The sequence below is a fragment of the Phaethon aethereus genome (assembly GCF_964289735.1).
Source record: "Phaethon aethereus genome assembly, chromosome: 11".
Lineage (NCBI taxonomy): Eukaryota > Metazoa > Chordata > Aves > Phaethontiformes > Phaethontidae > Phaethon > Phaethon aethereus.
This window is the reverse complement of record NC_138587.1, coordinates 733276-752381: the sequence shown is the minus strand read 5'-3', so window position 1 is coordinate 752381 and position 19106 is coordinate 733276. Positions and strand designations below refer to the sequence as shown.

General features: G+C 44.1%; 2 protein-coding genes across 4 annotated transcripts in view; both read left to right on the top strand.

Moving 5' to 3' along the window:
• IFT122 (intraflagellar transport 122) overlaps nt 1-11084 on the top strand; it is a gene marked incomplete at both ends in the record, with an annotated part of 41088 nt that extends 30004 nt beyond the window's left edge. For all 3 annotated transcript variants that reach the window (XM_082004481.1, XM_082004480.1, XM_082004479.1), the window contains 11 exons: nt 310-481; nt 1568-1670; nt 3235-3375; nt 4404-4501; nt 5437-5537; nt 6676-6841; nt 7818-7929; nt 8384-8512; nt 9383-9462; nt 10124-10288; nt 10995-11084. In XM_082004481.1, the coding sequence (XP_081860607.1) occupies nt 310-481; nt 1568-1670; nt 3235-3375; nt 4404-4501; nt 5437-5537; nt 6676-6841; nt 7818-7929; nt 8384-8512; nt 9383-9462; nt 10124-10288; nt 10995-11084 (1357 nt within the window). The remainder of the gene's footprint in view (nt 1-309; nt 482-1567; nt 1671-3234; nt 3376-4403; nt 4502-5436; nt 5538-6675; nt 6842-7817; nt 7930-8383; nt 8513-9382; nt 9463-10123; nt 10289-10994) is intronic.
• A 4830-nt stretch (nt 11085-15914) lies between these two features.
• RHO (rhodopsin) lies at nt 15915-18771 on the top strand (the record flags this gene model as incomplete). Its single annotated transcript, XM_082004519.1, has 5 exons — nt 15915-16275; nt 17197-17365; nt 17483-17648; nt 17900-18139; nt 18652-18771. The coding sequence occupies 5 exons, from the start codon at nt 15915-15917 to the stop codon at nt 18769-18771; spliced, it is 1056 nt and encodes a 351-aa protein (XP_081860645.1).
• Between the last annotated feature and the right edge of the window lie 335 nt (nt 18772-19106).

Below are 19106 nucleotides of genomic sequence, written 5' to 3'. Positions count from 1 at the left end.
AAGTGTGTCCCATGTCACTTAGTCACGTAGGACCTACTCCCTCCCTCCATCTTCATGAGTGTGTAAGGAGTCCGAGATGTGGAATTGCACTTACAAATAAAGACTGAAGGAAAAGGTTTTGAGTTTGTAAAAGAAAAAAAAAGAATTTGGAATGGTTACTGAAAACTGTTTAAACAGTGTTGCATGCTACTACTATTATGATATTTATTAAATAATAACTGATTAAAGGTGAAGTTATTACAATAATTAAACAAAAGGCAAAACAACAAGGCAGAACCTGAAACATCTGGCTTCTTTTTCTGGGTCTAGGTTAATTGAAATTGCTCGAAAACTGGATAAAGCTGAGCGTGAGCCTTTGTCAAAATGTGCCTTCTATTTTAAGAAACTTGATAACCCTGGCTATGCAGCAGAAACCTACATGAAGGTTGGTGACCTGAAAGCATTGGTCCATCTCCACGTGGAGACTCGTCGCTGGGAAGAAGTAAGGGTGCCCTTGATTTCTGTGTTTAAAACCACTGCTGCTTATTGTCTCTGCTTGCAAGAAAGGGGGACAAACATCTGGCTCCCCCACCACGCTAGTGAAGGGAGAGGCAGGGAGGGAGGCTTCTGTAGAATGTGATTCAGAGTATTTAAGTTAATTTTGTATGCTCAGTGTGTGTTTAGTGGTGGTTTTGGTTTTTTGCTTTTTGGTTTCCTGGATGAGTATTTCTTGGTCTCGCTTCTGAGCACCTTTTTTGCCTGTTGAGTTATAGTTGCCCACTTCCTATGGTAATCCATGAGATGCTTCTAGTCCATTAGAAAGATAAATAGTAATTATATAGTGGTAAATTCTGTTTTGCACTGTGTTATTTATAATTTGGGCACACACGAATGAGAATACTATACACATAATCCAGATCTGATGATGTGTGCTGTGTTAGTGTGGACCCCACTCTATAACTGGATTTATGCTTCTGATTAGGTGAAGTTCTGACTGCACTGAGTTTTTCCATAAAAACATGGGTCTGCCAGTACCACCCACTTCACAGCTGGCGTCACCATTAATTTTGTTCTTGTTTTTTTCACATTAAGTTTTTGATAGGTGTAGTTTCTTAAGGAAATGCTTTCAAAGTGCTGCTGAATTGACAAACCCCCTCCCCCAATTATGTGGGTGCTTTAGAAAATTGTAGACTTAGTCCTTTATTGGCTAGTTAGCAAGTTTAGAAAGTGAATCTAAACTGTATTTATAGTATTAGTTCTATTTCTTTAGAAGATACATTTGGTAAAAACAAAAATACTTTTTGACTCTTGCTGTGAAATCTAAATTTCCTAGATAATCACTTTCAAGTTTCCCTGTTTCGATAGCCAGACTGTTACTATGCTTAGCTTCTTTTCTTTTGTTGTTGATTGCTTTTTTTATTTTAAAATACATTCTTTTCATACTGGAGAAAATATGGATTACACTCTCTATGCTGTGTATGTATTTTTATTGTGAATTTACTGAAAGGACTGATCCCATGGAATATTCTAAACCCTTTAACTGTTTAAACCATGCAGTATTGTAAAAATGAATTTTTATTTACCTCAGGCATTTGCTTTGAGTGAAAAGCATCCTGAATTCAAAGATGATGTCTATGTCCCTTATGCTCAGTGGCTAGCAGAGAATGATAGATTTGAAGAAGCCCAAAAAGGTAAGAATGTCACTGACAGATCACTTGTCGCTCGAAATTTAGTCCATACTTTTTCAATACAGAATATGTAGTCTCTGCCCCGGAGAGTTTCTTATCTGTGGGATTCAAAACCGAATAGAATCTGTGTTTTCATACTGGTCTTAAAACAGCTGGAAGTCTCCTTATTTGATAAGAAAATGTGATGAATCTATAAAAAATGATGGCATCTAAATACAGGTCCAGATTTTCCATCGCATTGTATATCTGAGTGTGGCACATGGCAATGTTTTTTGGCATATAATCTAACCCATCTTTATTAATAATTTTTATCACAGTAGAATTCAAAATACGATGGCCACCTTATAAACCTGAGTGGAAAGTGTAGTTTTGCCTTATATTTAGGCAATGTTGGGTTTGTACAAGTAGAATTTTCCTGTTTCTTAAGAATTTTCATGTATTTTGTTAGGCTTATAAAATTACCTTTAAGGAGAATTGTCAACTTTCCATCATGTGGACAAAATTTGGCTTCAAAATTTAATTTATAAACTGTTCCAGGGACAAGGAGATGTTGAAGCAATCTCCATGTGGAGCCAGCACGTTTTTGCTATAGTTAACTTTTCTCAGGTGCAGGTCCATGTGACTGTTGCATCTGCTGTTTGCAGAGCCAGCTCAGATCTAAGTGTATAACTGCATTTGCTTATAAGGGCCAAGCGAGTGAACATGCCAGACATGACCTGTCTCCACACAAAACTAGTTTATGTGTCTCTGCACCAAACCTTTGAGCACCTGTTTTAGGGCAGATTGGTAGTTTGCACATAGAACTCTGTGAACATAGGTATATTGTTCCCAGTTTGTTCTACAAAACTATGCTGCTGTGGGTCAGCAAATATAAATGCCCCAGAATTGTGTGAGCTAGAGATCATTGTGTAGTTATGGGAGAATTTGGTTATATCTGAGCTAGCTGAAGTCAGGAGGCAATTGTGCTGTGCAGTCAGGTTTTTTGGAGGTTGGTGTGTGTCCCCTCCCCACCATCCCCATTACCCTATACAAAGATTGTGTTTGCCAAATGCATTTTTACTGAGTGACTATTCAGGATCTTACTTTATGCTGGCTTCTGAGCATCAAAGAAAGAAATGGTGTTAATAAATGATGGAAGGATATAGTAGATGCTATACTCTTTCAAAATATTCAGCATTGCAAACCAGAGCACTGACTTCAAACATTAATTTATTGTGGTTTGAATCAAGTTGTGATTTGCAGTTGTTTGTGTAGAGATCTAATCATCATAGCATTTTTGGTCTTTTCTATATTAAAAAAAAAAAAAAGGCAACCAGTGTTGTACAAAATCTACGCGCTCAAGAGCTGCTGAGACAGTGCAAAAGCCACAGAATGCCTATAGATGCTTTTCATGTTCCATTAGTGTCGCTGCTTTCAAGGAGAAAAATACCAGTGTATAATCCTTTTTATCCTGCCCTGGATAGACTATTTGATATTGGCTGAATAGACTGCTCTTAATTTAAAAACATTAATTTCAGTTAATTGATATAATCGCACTGTAAAATCCTCTTTGTTTTGGCCTTTGTAGCATTTCACAAGGCTGGCAGGCAGAGTGAAGCTGTAAGAGTGCTGGAGCAGCTAACGCACAATGCTGTGGTTGAAAGCCGATTTAACGATGCAGCCTATTATTACTGGATGCTTTCCATGCAGTGTTTAGATATAGCCCAAGGTAAGTAACTGAAGGGAAGTTTCTATTTGTTACCTTATTCTGCATGTAGGCAAACAACTACTGAATTGTGATAGCAATTGTGATAGCCACACTGTTGTGTGGCTTTATTTTTTTTTTTTAATGCTGTGCATAATTCTGGCTTGTGCTATTTTTGTAGTCCCCCTGGTTTTCCCATGTGCTTATTTGAAACAAATAAGCAAAACGGCAGCATCAACATGCATAGGCCTACTTTTTAAATCTGCCTAGAATCAAAATCGTGTCTCCTGGGACCGTGTATCCTCATGCACCTTCCCACAACACACGTTAACTAGAGAAGTGACTGGAGAGTTAACATACTAGTACATAAAAGATGATCTTGGAGTCTAAGATACATCTAGTATTTCAACATAGATTGGAGAGGTACTTTACCAATTATTTCTGCCAACAGAAATAAAACTTGATTGTTCGTTAGCTATCATCTTGTCTTCTGAATGTATTTCACAGGGAGAGAGGTGGAGCCAGGAGTTAATAGATATAATTTAGTAATAATGAATACAAAAGGTTGATAATACTGCCTTTTGCCTGGTGCTAGGAGTACCTTTTTTTTTTAGTTCAGCTGATGCATGATCTGTTACCCTTCAGGTATTTTATAAAGATGTAATTTTTTCCAAATGGCTTAGTAGTGTATTTAGTGTTTATGAAACAAATGTTTCAAAAATAATTTTATTTATAAACTCTGAAGTTATGGATGAGGTTTCCAGTGATGCACACCTACTATTTTCTACCTTTAACTAAGCTATAGCCTCTAGTTATGTTAAAACCACTGCCTCAACTGTTTTGTGTTTTACCATGCTTGTTTTAGACCACAAATTTGCTCAGAAAAATGGCAAGTATGTATAATGTGTGGTTTGCACAGGTAGATGGGACATGCTTGAACTGGCACATACCTCTTTTGGAAGTGCTGGCACTAAAATCATATGCTGTTTTCTTCCAGCTGAGTCTCCTAGACTCATCTTGGAGACTTACACTAATGCCTTTGCCTCCCGCAGAGAATGAACAGCAGAAGACTGAAATGTTACAGAAGTTTCATCACTTCCAGCATTTGGCAGAAGTTTACCATGTCTATCACTCTATTCAAAGATACACTGTAAGAAACTGACTTTAGAAGTTGTATATTTATGCTTCCTGAGCATTTTTCTGTAAGGAGTCCAGAAATAACTAGGAATAATTAATGACTTTTCAGGCAATTAAATATTGAGTGTAGATTAGTGATACTGTATAGTAACTTTATTTATTTCTGTGCCTTCTGCTGTACTGTACAAGAAATTCTGTTGTTTTAGTTTTTAAAAACTGCAGTGCAGTTTTAGCAGATCTGTGCTTGTCTCAGCGTGGGTAGAAGATATGATGATGACTGACTTCCCATCCCCAGCCCTTTTTCGCTAGTTACATCAGTCTGGTTCCACAGTGACCTGAGCCTCTGGTCCTACACAGGCTATGGTCGGCTTTTCCTTTAATCACGGGAAAACAAGATTGAACAGAAGAAAGCACTCTAGCTTAGGGATTCATGCAATGTGGTATGTGTATCAGTAGTGATGTATGTAAACTACTCCAAAATGATAAGCAGTCCTGAGTGAGGAGCTCCTGCTACTTCCTGCAATTATAGTAATGTTGCCATCACTGTTGGTGAAAATATCTTGTAACACATTTGAGAACCCTTGGTCAAAAAGAAGCCCTTGCCCAAAAGGAGGTTTCTGTACTATAGAGGTCTTCGCTGGTCAGACTACTTCAGACCTTACAGTGGTGGAGACTCTACACTATTGCTGGCCAGTCTGCCCTCATTTTCAAATAGCCTGTTAAAAGATTCTGGTTTAGCTGCATGGATCTCTTTCTCTTTCTGCATGTAGCAGGCATGAGCTTTGGTGACAAAGACATGCAAAATCCACTTGCTATATTCTGTCAGCACCTTTTTGCAACTGTATGAAAGAAACACAGTACTTGAGCTGCCTAGTGCTGTGATGCTTAGTGATAGGAGTTGTTGATTTTCCAGCTTAGAAATATGTGTCTATATTTTTAATACTGCAGGAGGAGCCGTTCAGTTTCCACTTGCCTGAAACCCTCTTCAATATTTCCAGGTTTCTGCTTCACAGCTTAACAAAGGAGACTCCTTTGGGGATCTCAAAAGTGTATCCTTCCAATACAGTACAAAATCTAGAAGTTATCTTGTGAGAAACATGAAAGGAATAATTGATGCTGATCCACAATACAGAGGTCTCCTGCAGGGTATCTTCAATTTCAGCTGTTGGTTATAGTTAATAGAAACTGACTTGTCCCTCAGGAAATAATCAGCATTTTCAAACCACTGTATGTTTAACTGCACACCTTTTTTTTTTTTAAAGTTTTTGGAGAGCTGTACAAATCAACTAACATGTAATTCTCAAAACCACCCACCCAGTCTGGTGTATCACCTTTGTCAGAGAAGCAAGTTCTAGGATACCAGTCACTGCAACAGGATGTTGGCTCTGAATCTTGACAGTGTTGTTGCAAGGAGACTGAACTGAGACAGGGGCTGGGGAGGGGGGGAAACCAGCAGCTTTTGCTTCGCATGTGGCTGGTATAGCTGTGTAGTGTCTGTCAGGCTAACATTTGCACAGCTTTGTTAGTGCTTATTGCATCTTTGGAGAGTACTTCATAAACGCTCTGTGTGAACCCTGTGGAAATGCACCTGTCTGTAAAAGATAACAAGAAGTGTCACTGGATGCCACAGAGAGGCCTCATTTTCTTGTTTTCGCTTCATGTATGGCTTTGGATGGGATGTTAGCTTTCCTTTTCATAAATTCCTCACTTACAAATGTTTAATCTTTCATAAAGTCTTTCATAACATGCCTTGTTATACACTGATGAAAGGGAAAGGCAACCTTTGGTCAATGAAGCAGAGTATATGCTTTATTTCCAGTAAGATCATGTGTGTTTAGTTGGTGTCCGCAGGTTGCTGGTGGTGTAAGATTCTGCCCTCCCCCCCCCGCTGGGGAAAAATCCATTCACTCTAAAATTACTGAAATTTTGTAAGTGGAGTCAGAATATATAACGAAAGCAATGTTTATGTAGGGTCAACTCCTTACCTTGCTAATAATTGCCCACAGACATTTTGATAGTTTTTTCATACTTGTTTTTAATGGAGTTATGTAAATAGACTTCACTTGTTAAAACCTGTTTAAAGTACTGGTGTTGGATATGCTTCATTGCACAACTTCTCTGATTAGAAAGAGTATTGCGTTTTTTCCTAAATGCCATATGTATTTTTATTCCTTAATTAAATTATAGCAATACATTATTTGCTCTGGCAAAACAGAGTAAAGCTCTTGGTGCATATAAACTGGCTCGTCATGCCTATGACAAGTTACAGGGACTGCAGATCCCAGCTAGGTTCCAGAAATCAATTGAGCTGGGCAGCCTGACAATCCGATCCAAGCCGTTCCATGACAGTGAAGTAAGTTGTAGCATGTTTCATGTTAATCATTAATATGTGGCCTAATCCAAGAATCTGAGTTGCTCTATGCACAAAAAATCTGAAATGTATTATGCATAGCTCTGTGATATAATTATATTTCTGATGGAAACACAGTCCTTTTGTTGTTATTCTTCAGGTCAGACTTCCTTTTGCTCCTGAGAACAAATTAAAATCCGTCCTTTCTTTATGGGCAGCTTCCATCCTCCCTCTCCTGTCTTGCATCTACCTTCCTCTCTGTCTATTAATTCTTCAAACCCTTTTCTCTCCGATTCACATGCAATTACTCCATGGTCTTTGCCTCTCTCTCCAGCTGGAGGTCACTTTCATTTGTCCCACTCCTAACACTCCTTCCCTCCTCCCCTTATCCCCTGAATGACCTTCCTTCCTTAAGTCTTATTTTAACACCTTTTCTTCTTTAACTGAAGTCTGACTTTCTGCAGTGTTCTATAAAGCCATGTCTCATGGAGTACTCACTAAAAATAAATTGTATTGTGCAAGTGAACATGCACCTGGCCACCTGAAATAATAGGAATACAATCTTAAGAACTGCCTAAAATAACTGTGCTCTTGAAAAGAAGAGATGAATTAATTGGAGAACTTGAATTTGACCAAACCTTAGAGCAAAAAACTTTGCTTCAGTAACCTTCTCTTCAACTTCTTTTGTCACTGTGTTTTTGATGCAGAATTCTGCTTCTGTTACTGCAAAGGCAAGGTGAAAATTTAGTTGTTAGAATGGTGAAGACAGCTATTTTTAATGTGAAAACTTGCTGTTTTATTAAAAAAGGAAAGCATTTTCAGATGTTAAAGGATCTGATTTCACAGGAGTATTTCTCCAAATTACTGCTGATGTAATATCAGTGGTGTAAACCTAAGGAGCCCATATTTAATTGAAAGCAAAGAGTTCAGGGTGTGCTGATCTGTTTACAGTTACTGTGCTCTGTATGTGTCTTTGCAGGAGCTTGTGCCCTTGTGTTACAGGTGCTCTACCAACAACCCTTTGCTAAATAACTTGGGGAACGTCTGCATTAACTGCAGACAACCTTTTGTCTTCTCCGCTTCCTCCTATGGTGCGTTGGAATATCACGTTTGCTTTTCAAGTAGATAAATGTTATCTGAACAGAGTAGTTTAGTACTTAATTTGTTCTCTCTGCAATGTTATTTAGACAAACAAATCTTTCATTTTAATGTTGTTAGATTTGACTAAATGGCTGCCTCTTGTCCCAGGGATTGTTGGATTTCATTGCAAGGTAGCAGCAGCAGTAAAATTATTGCTTTATTATGAGACACTGAATGTATAAAGTGTTTCATTAACAGAGATGCAATCCTTTGAGAAGTTGAGAGGGGTTTGGTTTGTTCTAATTTTATGTTGTTTAACTTGCTTCATGAGTACATGTGGGCAGAACACCACTGTCGTAGAAGCCAGAGGGTGATAATTTCTCAAGGGGCACAGTATCTTCTATCTTCTATCTGTCTTCTGAGTTCTGGCAGGTCAAATACTCCTTGCTTTTCACACCCCTTTAGAAGTACTGCATCTGGTTGAGTTCTATTTGGAAGATGGCATCACAGATGAAGAAGCTGTAGCTCTCATTGATCTTGAAGCTCCAAGATTGAATAAAAGAGAGAATAAATGGCAAGAGATGATGAGTGACCGTATCCTTTTGATTAAAATTGTTTTCTAGCCTTTTTCGTAGGGAAAAAAGCAACAATTTTTTCTTTTTTTTTGCCAGCTTAGGTTTAAAATTCTCTTTGTGTCATATGACTGATGTGAGTACAATTGCATCATGTTTCCTTTTCAAGTTAGTGTAACAACCAAACTGATGTTTTAACTAAACCTAATATTTTCATAAAGCTTTTTCATCAGAAAAATTTGTTTCTAGTCACATGAAGTATTTAACAATGGAATGCCATGCTTTACCTCTTCTGTTTTAACTGCTTTCTGTAAAGAATGGGGAGAATCTGAATTGTGTAATTCAGTCCCAATCACAGCTTGCTTTAGAGGCTGCCTTCTTTTAGCCAAGTGAAACCAGCATGGGCTTTCTTCATAACCATTCCTGTTGGAATCTGTTTTGTAATGCTTTGGCATCAAGAGCTTCCAGTTGCTGTGGGGGCCATATAATGTTACATGCGGAGTAACACACAAGAAAACACAATCTCTGACTAAAGCTGCTGAAAAATGTAATTTACATAGTTTGATTAATTTACTTTTTGTCATCTGTCAGAAGGGGGCAGAGAGGGAAAGAAGGCAGAGCTGATGTCATACTTAGTTGTGGTCAGTTTTGCTGTGCTACAGCAGCTGCAGTGATAAATTTCCCCAGTCGCTGTGAATCACAGCAAGCTCTTCTCTAGTACTTTCTGTAAAAATCTAGGCACTCTATCAGTTTGAGAATACTCTGACCCTCTGGAGCAACAAGTATACCGGTCCTGCTGGCATGCTTTCATATTTATTCTGTGACTGCTAGCTACTGTGGGGACAGATAATTTTATAGGAGCTCTTTTTTCTTCCTTGAGAAATGCATCTAGATGCACAGTGTTTGAGGCTCGATGACAATACAGATATTACTGAAGATGATGATCCCTTTACAGCAAAATTGAGCTTTGAGGTAAGAGCCTTACCTGTATCTTCCAGTTTGTTTCTTGCTACCAACAGAAATGAATAAAAAACTTTAACTTATAATCCATGCTGCTCTTGTGGTGTGAATGTGTTACAGAGACTACCGCAAGAGAGATACAAAGTAGGGAACTGGAAGAGAGGGATGGAACTTGAGAGGGAAAGAGGTTTACCCGTTAACTCCTCTCTTAAAAACATACAGAAACCAAAAACAAAACCCCAAACTGAAAAAACTATGCCAAAACCCAAAAATCATAAAACAACAAAGATCTTAAAAGTAAATAATTATGGTTTTATCATCATACAATGATACAACAGGGCTGTTCCTGAGGGTATTACTGTATCTAAGTACTATACCTATAAAACAGTTGTTACTGTGAAGTTTTAATAAAGACTGTGGGCGTGGCTGTTATTGACAAGAAATCGTGTTAAAAACAATCATGGAAGCTCACTGAAACCAACTTAAGAGATGTGGCTGGATGCTTCTGTCACTAAAGGTATTGGTAAAACTGACAGTGGGTTTGGTGGGCCACAGGCCCAGTTCTGTATTAGCTTTTTCTACTGAATTTTACTTTGCTTCTTACAAGATCTTGTTAATCCTAAAAGGACTTTGCAGTTGGTAACTAATTCTTTCTAAACCTGCTCTCCTGCAGCAAGGAGGCTCAGAATTTGTTCCAGTGATTGTGAATCGTGCTGTTCTTCAGTCCATGAGCCGGCGGGATGTCCTGATTAAACGCTGGCCGAAGCCGTTGCGGTGGCAGTACTACCGTTCCCTGCTACCAGATGCCTCCATTACCATGTGTCCATCATGTTTTCAGGTAGTGTTTTCATGGAAAGGTTTAAAAAACAAAAAAAACCACCACCATCCCTACCCCCTCACCCCCCCAAAAAAACAACAAAACCCTACTGAGAAACCTATCGCCAAAACCATTCTAGTAATTGAAACCTCATACTTTAAAATGTATTCAACAAATTCCTGAATGATGTAGAGACAGAGAAGGCAAAACCAAAAAATAAGTTGTGTGATGCACAGAGGAACAGCTGCCTTCTGAACATTTTCAGGTAGCTGAATTTGCACTGACAGCAAGTCGGAGCCTCTCTAGCAACCCTTGGCTGAACAGGAAGTACTGATTTGTATTTATTTCTTTTTGCTCTGCCCCTCTGACTTTCAGCCTGGTCTAGCAGGGAGAATCTGTCAGGGAGAATCCGTCAGTAACTAAGTTAGCTTGTGGTTCAGTCCCTCTCCTTTCAGTCACATTTACTTATACAGAAACTGTCTAATTTTTGTCCTTCCTTCTGCAAAAGTAATTAATTCTCTTCAGCAACGTTGGCAGTGGTCTGTGAAATGCTTGCTGCTCTATTCCAGGTGATAGCTCTCTCAAGCAATTGAAAGTAAGAGGATCAATTCTCTTGTAATGATAGCTTCAGAGTGTCTGTGCCATAGAGAAGCCGCTGAGCTCAGTTTGCATTTTCTTTGAGCTAGTCACTGGCTAACTTGTCCCTAAATCTGTTCCTAATTAACAGATGTTTCACACAGAAGACTATGAGCTTCTCGTACTCCAGCATAATTGTTGTCCATTCTGTCGACGGAGAATAGATGAGTCAAACCAATGAAGAAAAACAATCTCATACCTCAACTGACAGACTTCCCTGTTGGCATGGCAAAATACTTCTTAGCTTCATAGAGTTTTCCTAACAACCTAGTTAAGTCATCTTGTTCCATTTTGTACATGAGTGGAACTGAGTTGAAGAAATTTAACTTTTTTTTTAAACGAAAATGTCTGTTGTTTGTGAATGTCCTCTACGTTTCCCAGGCAAGCAGCTGAGGTGTCACAGATTTTTTTACAGGAATGTTTCTAGGGTCAAGTTCAGCCTTGAAGTAATCAATGTTTTTACTCATAACTTGTGATAGGACTTGATTTGCTCCTTAATATGTATCTGTTATTGACAGATCTTCAAATAAATGGGACTATTTTTCACTATCCTCTGTCTTGGAATTTGCTATAATGTTGCTTCTTCTGAGCTTGATTTTTTTTTTTCCCTTTCTCTTCCATTTAGGCAAGAACAGCATTAGAGTTTAGAGCTCTTAAAGTGCGATCTTAAGAGTTACACCGATCTTTGCATCAAGGACCATCTCTCACTGCCGCTCTGAGAGGAGGGCAGGTGAAGCTTTTAATCTGTGTAGCATTCACCCTTTTCAAAACGCAAAATGCCAGGTTGTGCATGGAAGTATGCATTTCATGTTAACCAAGCAAGCCAGACATAAGTACCTCAACTGCCCACTGCTGCCTACGTAATCCTAGTAACAGTAGCCTGTTTACTACCAGTGAAAGAAACACCACTGACCTGATGGGCTAAACTGAATATATTTTCACACTTACAAATATGTCAGGATCAAATATGTCAGGAGCACCAAAGCAGCTGAGGGCTCACAGTCAGCCAGTGGTTCCCCACAGCACCTCTTCTGTACCCAAGATAGGAGAGTTCTTCATGGTCTGCTGAGAAAATCGTTAAGTGATGTCACTTGCTGTGTTGCTGAAATCATGGGACAGTTCCCACGACTCCTGATGTCCTGTCAACTCTTTGTGGTGTTTGTGATCTGAGCGTACCTTTGTGGTGTGGGCACATGCACCTGTCTGAGCTCGTGCAGATCCCTTGGCCATCATGCTGACCAGTGGAGTGATGTGCTAAAGGCGTATCTCTGAGCAGTATTTCCCCAGCATTGTTTCAGTCCAGAGCCGTGGGCAAACAATGTGTGGAAGTGAGAGGGCAGGGACCTGCCACCTTCTACTTCAGCCTCTTGCTGAGGCTGAGGGGATTTTAATAATGCAGCTGCTTGACCAAACGTGGTGGGTCAGTCCCAGGCAGCAGCTAAGCCTCCAGGCAGTAGTTTGCTCACTCCTCCTACTCCCTGCAGCAGTGTGGAGAAAATAGAAGAGCAAAAGCAAAAAAGCTCACGGGTTGAGATAAAGACAGTTTAATAAGTGAAGCAAAGCTGTGCCTGCAAGCAAAGCAATAAGGAATTTATTCACTGCTGCCCAGTGGCAGGCAGGTGTCCAGCCTGCTTCCTGGAGAGCAGGGCTTCAGTGTGAGTAACGGTTACTAGAGAAGGCAAACACCACAAACACAACATCCTCCCTTTTTGCTCCTTTCCTTGAGGTTTTATTTCTGAGCATGACATCATCTGCTGTGGAATAGTACTTTGGCCAGCTGTCCCACCTTTCCCACTTCTGTCCCTTCCCCACTGATGAAGAAAACCTCAGTGCTGTAGCTGCTCAGCTATAGCTACAACTCTGGTGTGTTAACAACACTGGTTTAGACAGAAATCCAAAACACAGCACCACATGGCTGCTATGAGGAAAGTTAACTCCATCCCAGCCAGACGCAGCCCACCATTGTACTCCTGGGTAGTGGAATTTCCTGAGGACGGTCACTGAGCAGTTCTCCAACAGCAGGAGAGTTTTCACAGGTAACCATCTGGGCTGGATTTGAGCTGGGAAGCAATAGGGCTCTTGACTTTGATCCGGTATAAATTGTGCCCATGTCACCTTGAGTTCTATTGTTGTTATGACAGCCCGTCTGTCACAGCCTCCCTTTGTTGTGAGTGGGAAATGATATTCTACTTTACTGTCTTAAGCTATTGGCTGAGGTTGTTGGGTGCTGGTAGAGCAGCTACCATATAAACAGCACTTTGCATGTGAAACTAGTGATGTCTCCGTGTCTGCTTGAGTTCCTATTGAAAGTGTCACTGGAACGGCACCACAAGGTTTCTGAGTCCCTCAGTGGTTCCTGACCAAGTTTGCTTAATTTGCCATTTGAAAAACATTCTGTTCTAATTACCGCTCGTCTGCTTTTTGACTCATCTGTCACTGTTTGCAGTGAAGACTTTGCAATCGACATGGATAAACAATGATGTTTGAGATTGTGAGCCAGAATGTAATTCGGCTCGTTCTCCCGAACTGAGCTGGCTTTGCAGAGTTAGTGGGAATGAAAAATTATAAAAACAAATAGACGGGTTTTTCTGTGACACAGAGACAAAACTGATCAAGCAAGGAACCTTTTTTCTTTTAAACAACTCTGTGAATACAGTCTAGGTTTGAAAAGTGTATTGACCTTTTCCGGGCAAAAACATACTCAACTCATGTCATACATTGTGAAGATGTTCTAGCTCCAGATTGCCCTGTGCCACTGAAAGTCTCAGGAAAATTCATGATAAGGAGTCCCTGGACATACAAGAAGCCCCACCACGGCGCTTCTGTTTGAAATACTGTGAGGGGTTGACTAACAGTTTTCTTCCATTTTCCCTGTTCTACCTCATTGCTGCTTGCTTGTCCCACTGCTGTACTCCAGCGGTGACGCACACCAGGCCCTAAGCACTGCTAACCTCAGCAGTGGCTTATGGCATCAGAGCTTAAGGTGGCATATTTGTGTATTGGGAAGATAAACCCTTAATCCTTCTTCTATGCCCAGGTACAGCTATGAACAGCTGCATTTGCAATTCGATAGTGGCACTGCTCTGGCCTTGGCAGCATGTGTGAGAAGTTAATTGAGAGGGACTTGGTACGAGCAGAGTGTCTGTGAGGACATGGTATCTTCACGTTAATGTGAAGGAAGGTCTTCGGGACTGTCCAGAGTGATTGTGGCCTGCCTTTGGTTATAGGCAGCCGGCTCTTCCTTTGTCCGTGGTGCCAGCAGTTTAGCTCCTTTAGACCTTCCCTGCTTAGAGTGAAGGTTTCTCAGCTTGGTCTCTTATCTAAAGAGAGTACAAACCTTTGTGCTTTCTGCCTTTAAACTTTTTGCATGTGCTAAACTAACCCACGGGGAACACTGCTAGAAACTAGGCCAGGACTGAAAGAAGTTTATCAAGGACATGAGCTTCTGCCCAGCTCGCAGCCGTGAGCTCCAGTGGCTCTTGGCACATTGTCCTGTGCTGGACGAGACACTCAGTTACCCACTCTTCCGCTCCTGGCTGCAAGGACCGCTCAGCTCAGCCCCCCGGCTCCAGCCAAAACAGCAAGGGGAGGTGCTCAGGTCCCTCCAGCCTCTGCCCCTACCAAGGGGCAGAGCAGACAGTCCTTGCCCAGCCTCTGCGGGGGAACCAGCTGGTACCTGCCTGCCAGCTGGAATGTTCTTAACTGCTAATGAGAAAGGTGATAAACAGTGGGTGGAAAAGAAGAGAGGAGATGGGGAAGAGAGCTTCAGAGCTTAAAAGATTAATCATGATGGTGTGAACTGTAAGGAACCATCTTCACCAGAAGAGAGATCCTCTGCAGATGGCTTCATTGTGCTCGCTGTATGTACATGTTATCCCATTGTCTCTGAAAAAATAAGAAAAGGTAATGTCTAACTCAGTTGCTGGCTGGCACAAAGAATATTTCAAGCACAAGTGGGGCTGCAGAGAGACATGGAGGATATGGAAGGCTCCAGCAATGGCTTCCCCTGTGGAATGTGATGATTCTCCAAGGTTTCAAGGAGACCAAAGCTGTCTGTCAACCGGCATATGAAGTTGAGTGTTGGCTTCAGCTCAGAACCTCCCTTCAGTGCCCTTGTCCAGCAGCCTCCTCAGCACTGCTACTGGGACACCCCTCTGTCAACTGACAGACTACACCACGCCTGCCTGGCCCCTGCAGCCCCCAAACCCACAGTAGTGGGGTTTTGAACCGCAAACTTCCCTCCTGTTAGTGGGAGACAGAGAGGAGCTTCTGTTTGTTGGCGAGTGCCAAAAGCTCAGCCTGGGACCCTTGAGAAGGCACAACCAAGAGGAGGGTCCCCGAGTGCTTTGTCCTCCCCTGGCACCCTCTGCCTGGCAACCTGTTGGTAATGCATCCCATTCTTGGTACCTCTCTGTGGGGAAACTGAGGCATTTCACACGGATGGCAGCGCACCATTGAGTGCCCATGGGGGGTGGAGTGGGGGCCTTGGTGTGGGAGCAAGTGCCTCCTCCTGGGTGACAGCAGCGTGAGCTGTGGATGTCCAGCTCTGGATCGTGGGGTGCAAAGACTGCCATGGGTGCAGGGTGCACCCCAAACCCTTGCTCCCTGGGGAGCACAGCCATGCTGAGGAGCGAGGCTGTGCAAGTAGAGCTGCCAAATGAAGGGTGCAGTGCAGAGCCACCTCTTTATATCTGACCATGAGCCGTGGTCTCCAACAATGACAGCGCGGGCCAGAAACAGGTGTCACCTTAATACCTTCCCAGGAAAGCCAATTACCCTGGATGATTATGATTAATAATTCTCTAAGCCCTAATCGCGCTGACACCAATGCCTGGAGCTTACCCCAGGGGGCACTTTATAAGGGGTGCCCTGCGCAGGTGAGCGCAGCCGCTTCTCCTTGGGGTGACGGCGAAGGCTGAGAGGTGGCGGGAGCCACACTTCAGAGGCGATCCCCCCCACGCTCAGAAAACACCCCTGAGTAAGAGGAAAAGGCACCTCACGAACCGCAACCATGAATGGAACAGAAGGCCAAGACTTCTATGTGCCCATGTCCAACAAGACTGGGGTGGTGCGGAGTCCCTTTGAATACCCCCAGTACTACCTGGCTGAGCCCTGGAAGTTCTCAGCACTGGCTGCCTACATGTTCATGCTGATCCTGCTCGGCTTCCCCATCAACTTCCTCACGCTGTACGTCACCATCCAGCACAAGAAGCTCCGGACGCCTCTAAACTACATCCTTCTGAACCTGGCGGTTGCAAACCTCTTCATGGTCTTTGGAGGCTTCACGACCACCATGTACACTTCAATGAATGGGTACTTTGTCTTTGGAGTAACAGGGTGCTACCTCGAAGGCTTCTTTGCTACGCTGGGTGGTGAGTTTTCCAAATATTCAAAAATACTCTGCCAAGAATTGCCCCAGATTTTAAGAGGTGGAGGGAGGAGGCCTAGATGATCTTTGTATCTGGAAGGTCCTTGGTCTGCTGCTGATGTAGGCCAAGGCAGTTGCAGTGTTTCAGGGTGGGAAGTGAAGAAAGTGACAGATGACGCTTTTTTTTTTTGACCTTATTTTGGTAGCCACCTGCTCAGTATCCTGAGAACAACAGTGCAGCAATGAAAAGCAACCAGTAGCAGATTTTGCAGTTGTTGGATTTGCACATCTTTTTGGCTTGCTTTCTGACTTGAGAGATGATGAATTTGTTCCTTCTGTTTCATGGGGCTGAGTGTGTCATTGGCTCTGATATGGCGCATGGTGGCACGCGCTAGCAAAGCTGGCTCTCCTCCCCCTGCCAGCCAGGCGTTGACCTAAACAGATGTTAAATAAAAATTGTGTGTCTAAAAATGCCCTCCTTGGTACATCTCAGCCTTCAGCCACAAGCAACTCTTTTACTGGTTTGGTTCTTGTGGCACAAGTTTCCTGGGAAGCTGTGGGTAGGAAGGGGAAATCCTGGGATGATGGGTACCCACTGCATCTCAGAGTGGGACTGTAGGCTTGTAGGTGCAGGTGCTATCCTGGATGAGTGGTAGAATCCATCCATCGATCTCAGAAAACAGCAGCAAAGTGGTTACTGTGGGTCAGCAGTGCAGTGAGGAGCTGTCTTCTCATGCCTTCCTACTGCATCTGCACTTGGCCTTTGTTCATTTCTCTTTCCCAACCCTTGATGGAGATTTACCTGCTGCCAGAGGTCTTCCTTGGGAACAACAGTCTGAGGATGCCTCGTGCTGGCATCAGTGCATTTTTCTTCTCCTGTTGCTCAAAGTCCCTATGTCCCCATCCCTCTCTCTCCCTGGTGCAGGTGAAATTGGTCTCTGGTCACTGGTTGTCCTGGCTGTCGAAAGATACGTAGTGGTCTGCAAGCCCATGAGCAACTTCCGCTTCGGGGAGAACCATGCCATCATGGGTGTTGCCTTCTCCTGGATGATGGCCTTGGCGTGCGCGGCTCCTCCACTGTTTGGCTGGTCCAGGTAGGGAGGGTGCTGTGCCTGGTGCCGGGGCCGCGGAAGCCTGGCTGGTGGTGGCTCGGCCATGGCTTCCAGCTGGTCTCCTCTGCCAGGTCCTGACCTGCCTGGCTCACCTTGCAGGTACATCCCTGAGGGCATGCAGTGCTCGTGCGGGATTGACTATTACACTCTGAAGCCAGAGATCAACAATGAATCTTTCGTCATCTACATGTTTGTGGTTCACTTCATGATCCCGCTGACAGTAATTTTCTTCTGCTACGGGAACCTGGTTTGCACTGTCAAGGAGGTGGGTACCTGCCAGTGGCAGTGGGCCGGGGGCCACCCCCATCCCCAGTGCTGGGAAGGGGTCCACACCAGGCTGCAGGCTGGTGACAGAAAGTCCCTCAGGGCGCCAGGCTGGCTGTCCACAAAGGGGGAAATAGGAAACCGCAGATGTGGTTCAATCAACCGCTCAACTACCCCAAGCCCTGACCCTGTCCCCCGTGCCGGTGCAGCCCTCCCCAGCTCCATCACGTTTCCGTTCCCTTCCGCCTGCAGGCTGCCGCCCAGCAGCAGGAGTCTGCCACCACCCAAAAGGCAGAGAAAGAAGTGACGCGCATGGTCATCATCATGGTCGTTGCCTTCCTGATCTGCTGGGTCCCCTACGCCAGCGTCGCTTTCTACATCTTCACCAACCAGGGCTCAGACTTTGGGCCCATCTTCATGACCATCCCGGCTTTCTTTGCCAAGAGCTCTGCCATCTACAACCCTGTGATTTACATCATAATGAACAAACAGGTAACTGGCAGGATGCCAGGCAATCTCCTTTTTTGTGTTTCACTTTGCAACAGCTTGCAGAGAGTTACAGCACCTCAAGGTACCAGTGGGCTGGGAGGAGAGTTTGTTTCCAGGTGATCTTGTTCCAGCATGCAGGAGGGCGACTGCGCAGCTCATCCTTGGCATTGCAAGGATCTCATACGCGCAAGCCCATCCTGTCTGAAACGACCCAGGCGCTGGGTCGGTGGAGGAGCTGGGGCTGCGTCTGCCCGAGCCCCAAGCGGCCGGCAGGGCAGGCAGGGCTGGCAGCAGGCAGGGCAGGCGGCAGGCAGGGCTGGCAGCAGGCAGCGGGGAAGGAGACTGCACCAGCATGGCACCTCCCGCGCTGTGGTGGGGGCTTCCAAGCGGCTCTGCCGGGCTCGATCCCGCCGAGGGCCCAGCTGGGCACCCGGCTCAGTTCCAGCACGGAGGCAGCCCCACGGCCGGGGCCGCCGCCATCCGCCCACCTCACCCCGGGCTTCCCTCTCTTCCAGTTCCGCAACTGCATGATCACAACCCTCTGCTGCGGCAAGAACCCGCTGGGCGACGAGGACACGTCTGCTGGCAAGACAGAGACCTCCTCCGTCTCCACCAGCCAGGTCTCTCCCGCGTAGGCCCCGCCGGAGCGGCCAGTCCTCGGGGTGCGCGTCGCCGCCCCGGGAGCACAAACCTGTCCCTGCCGCTGCCGCCGCCCGCCCCCGCTTCACCACGGCCGCGGCCCCGCGGGGCGGGCTCCTCTCTCCTGGCACTAGGAACCCTGGGAACAAGGCTGTAAATGTGTACACACGTTTTGTAATTAAAATGCAAAGGCTTATCTCCTCCCCTGGCGTAAATCTGTGCTTTTTTGTTGACCCGCTGAGAACTCATGCCCCCCTGCTCCGAGTGCAGACCCCTGGGTCTGACACCCCCGCCACGCCTGCACGCCCTGCACCGCCATGCACGAGCCCCG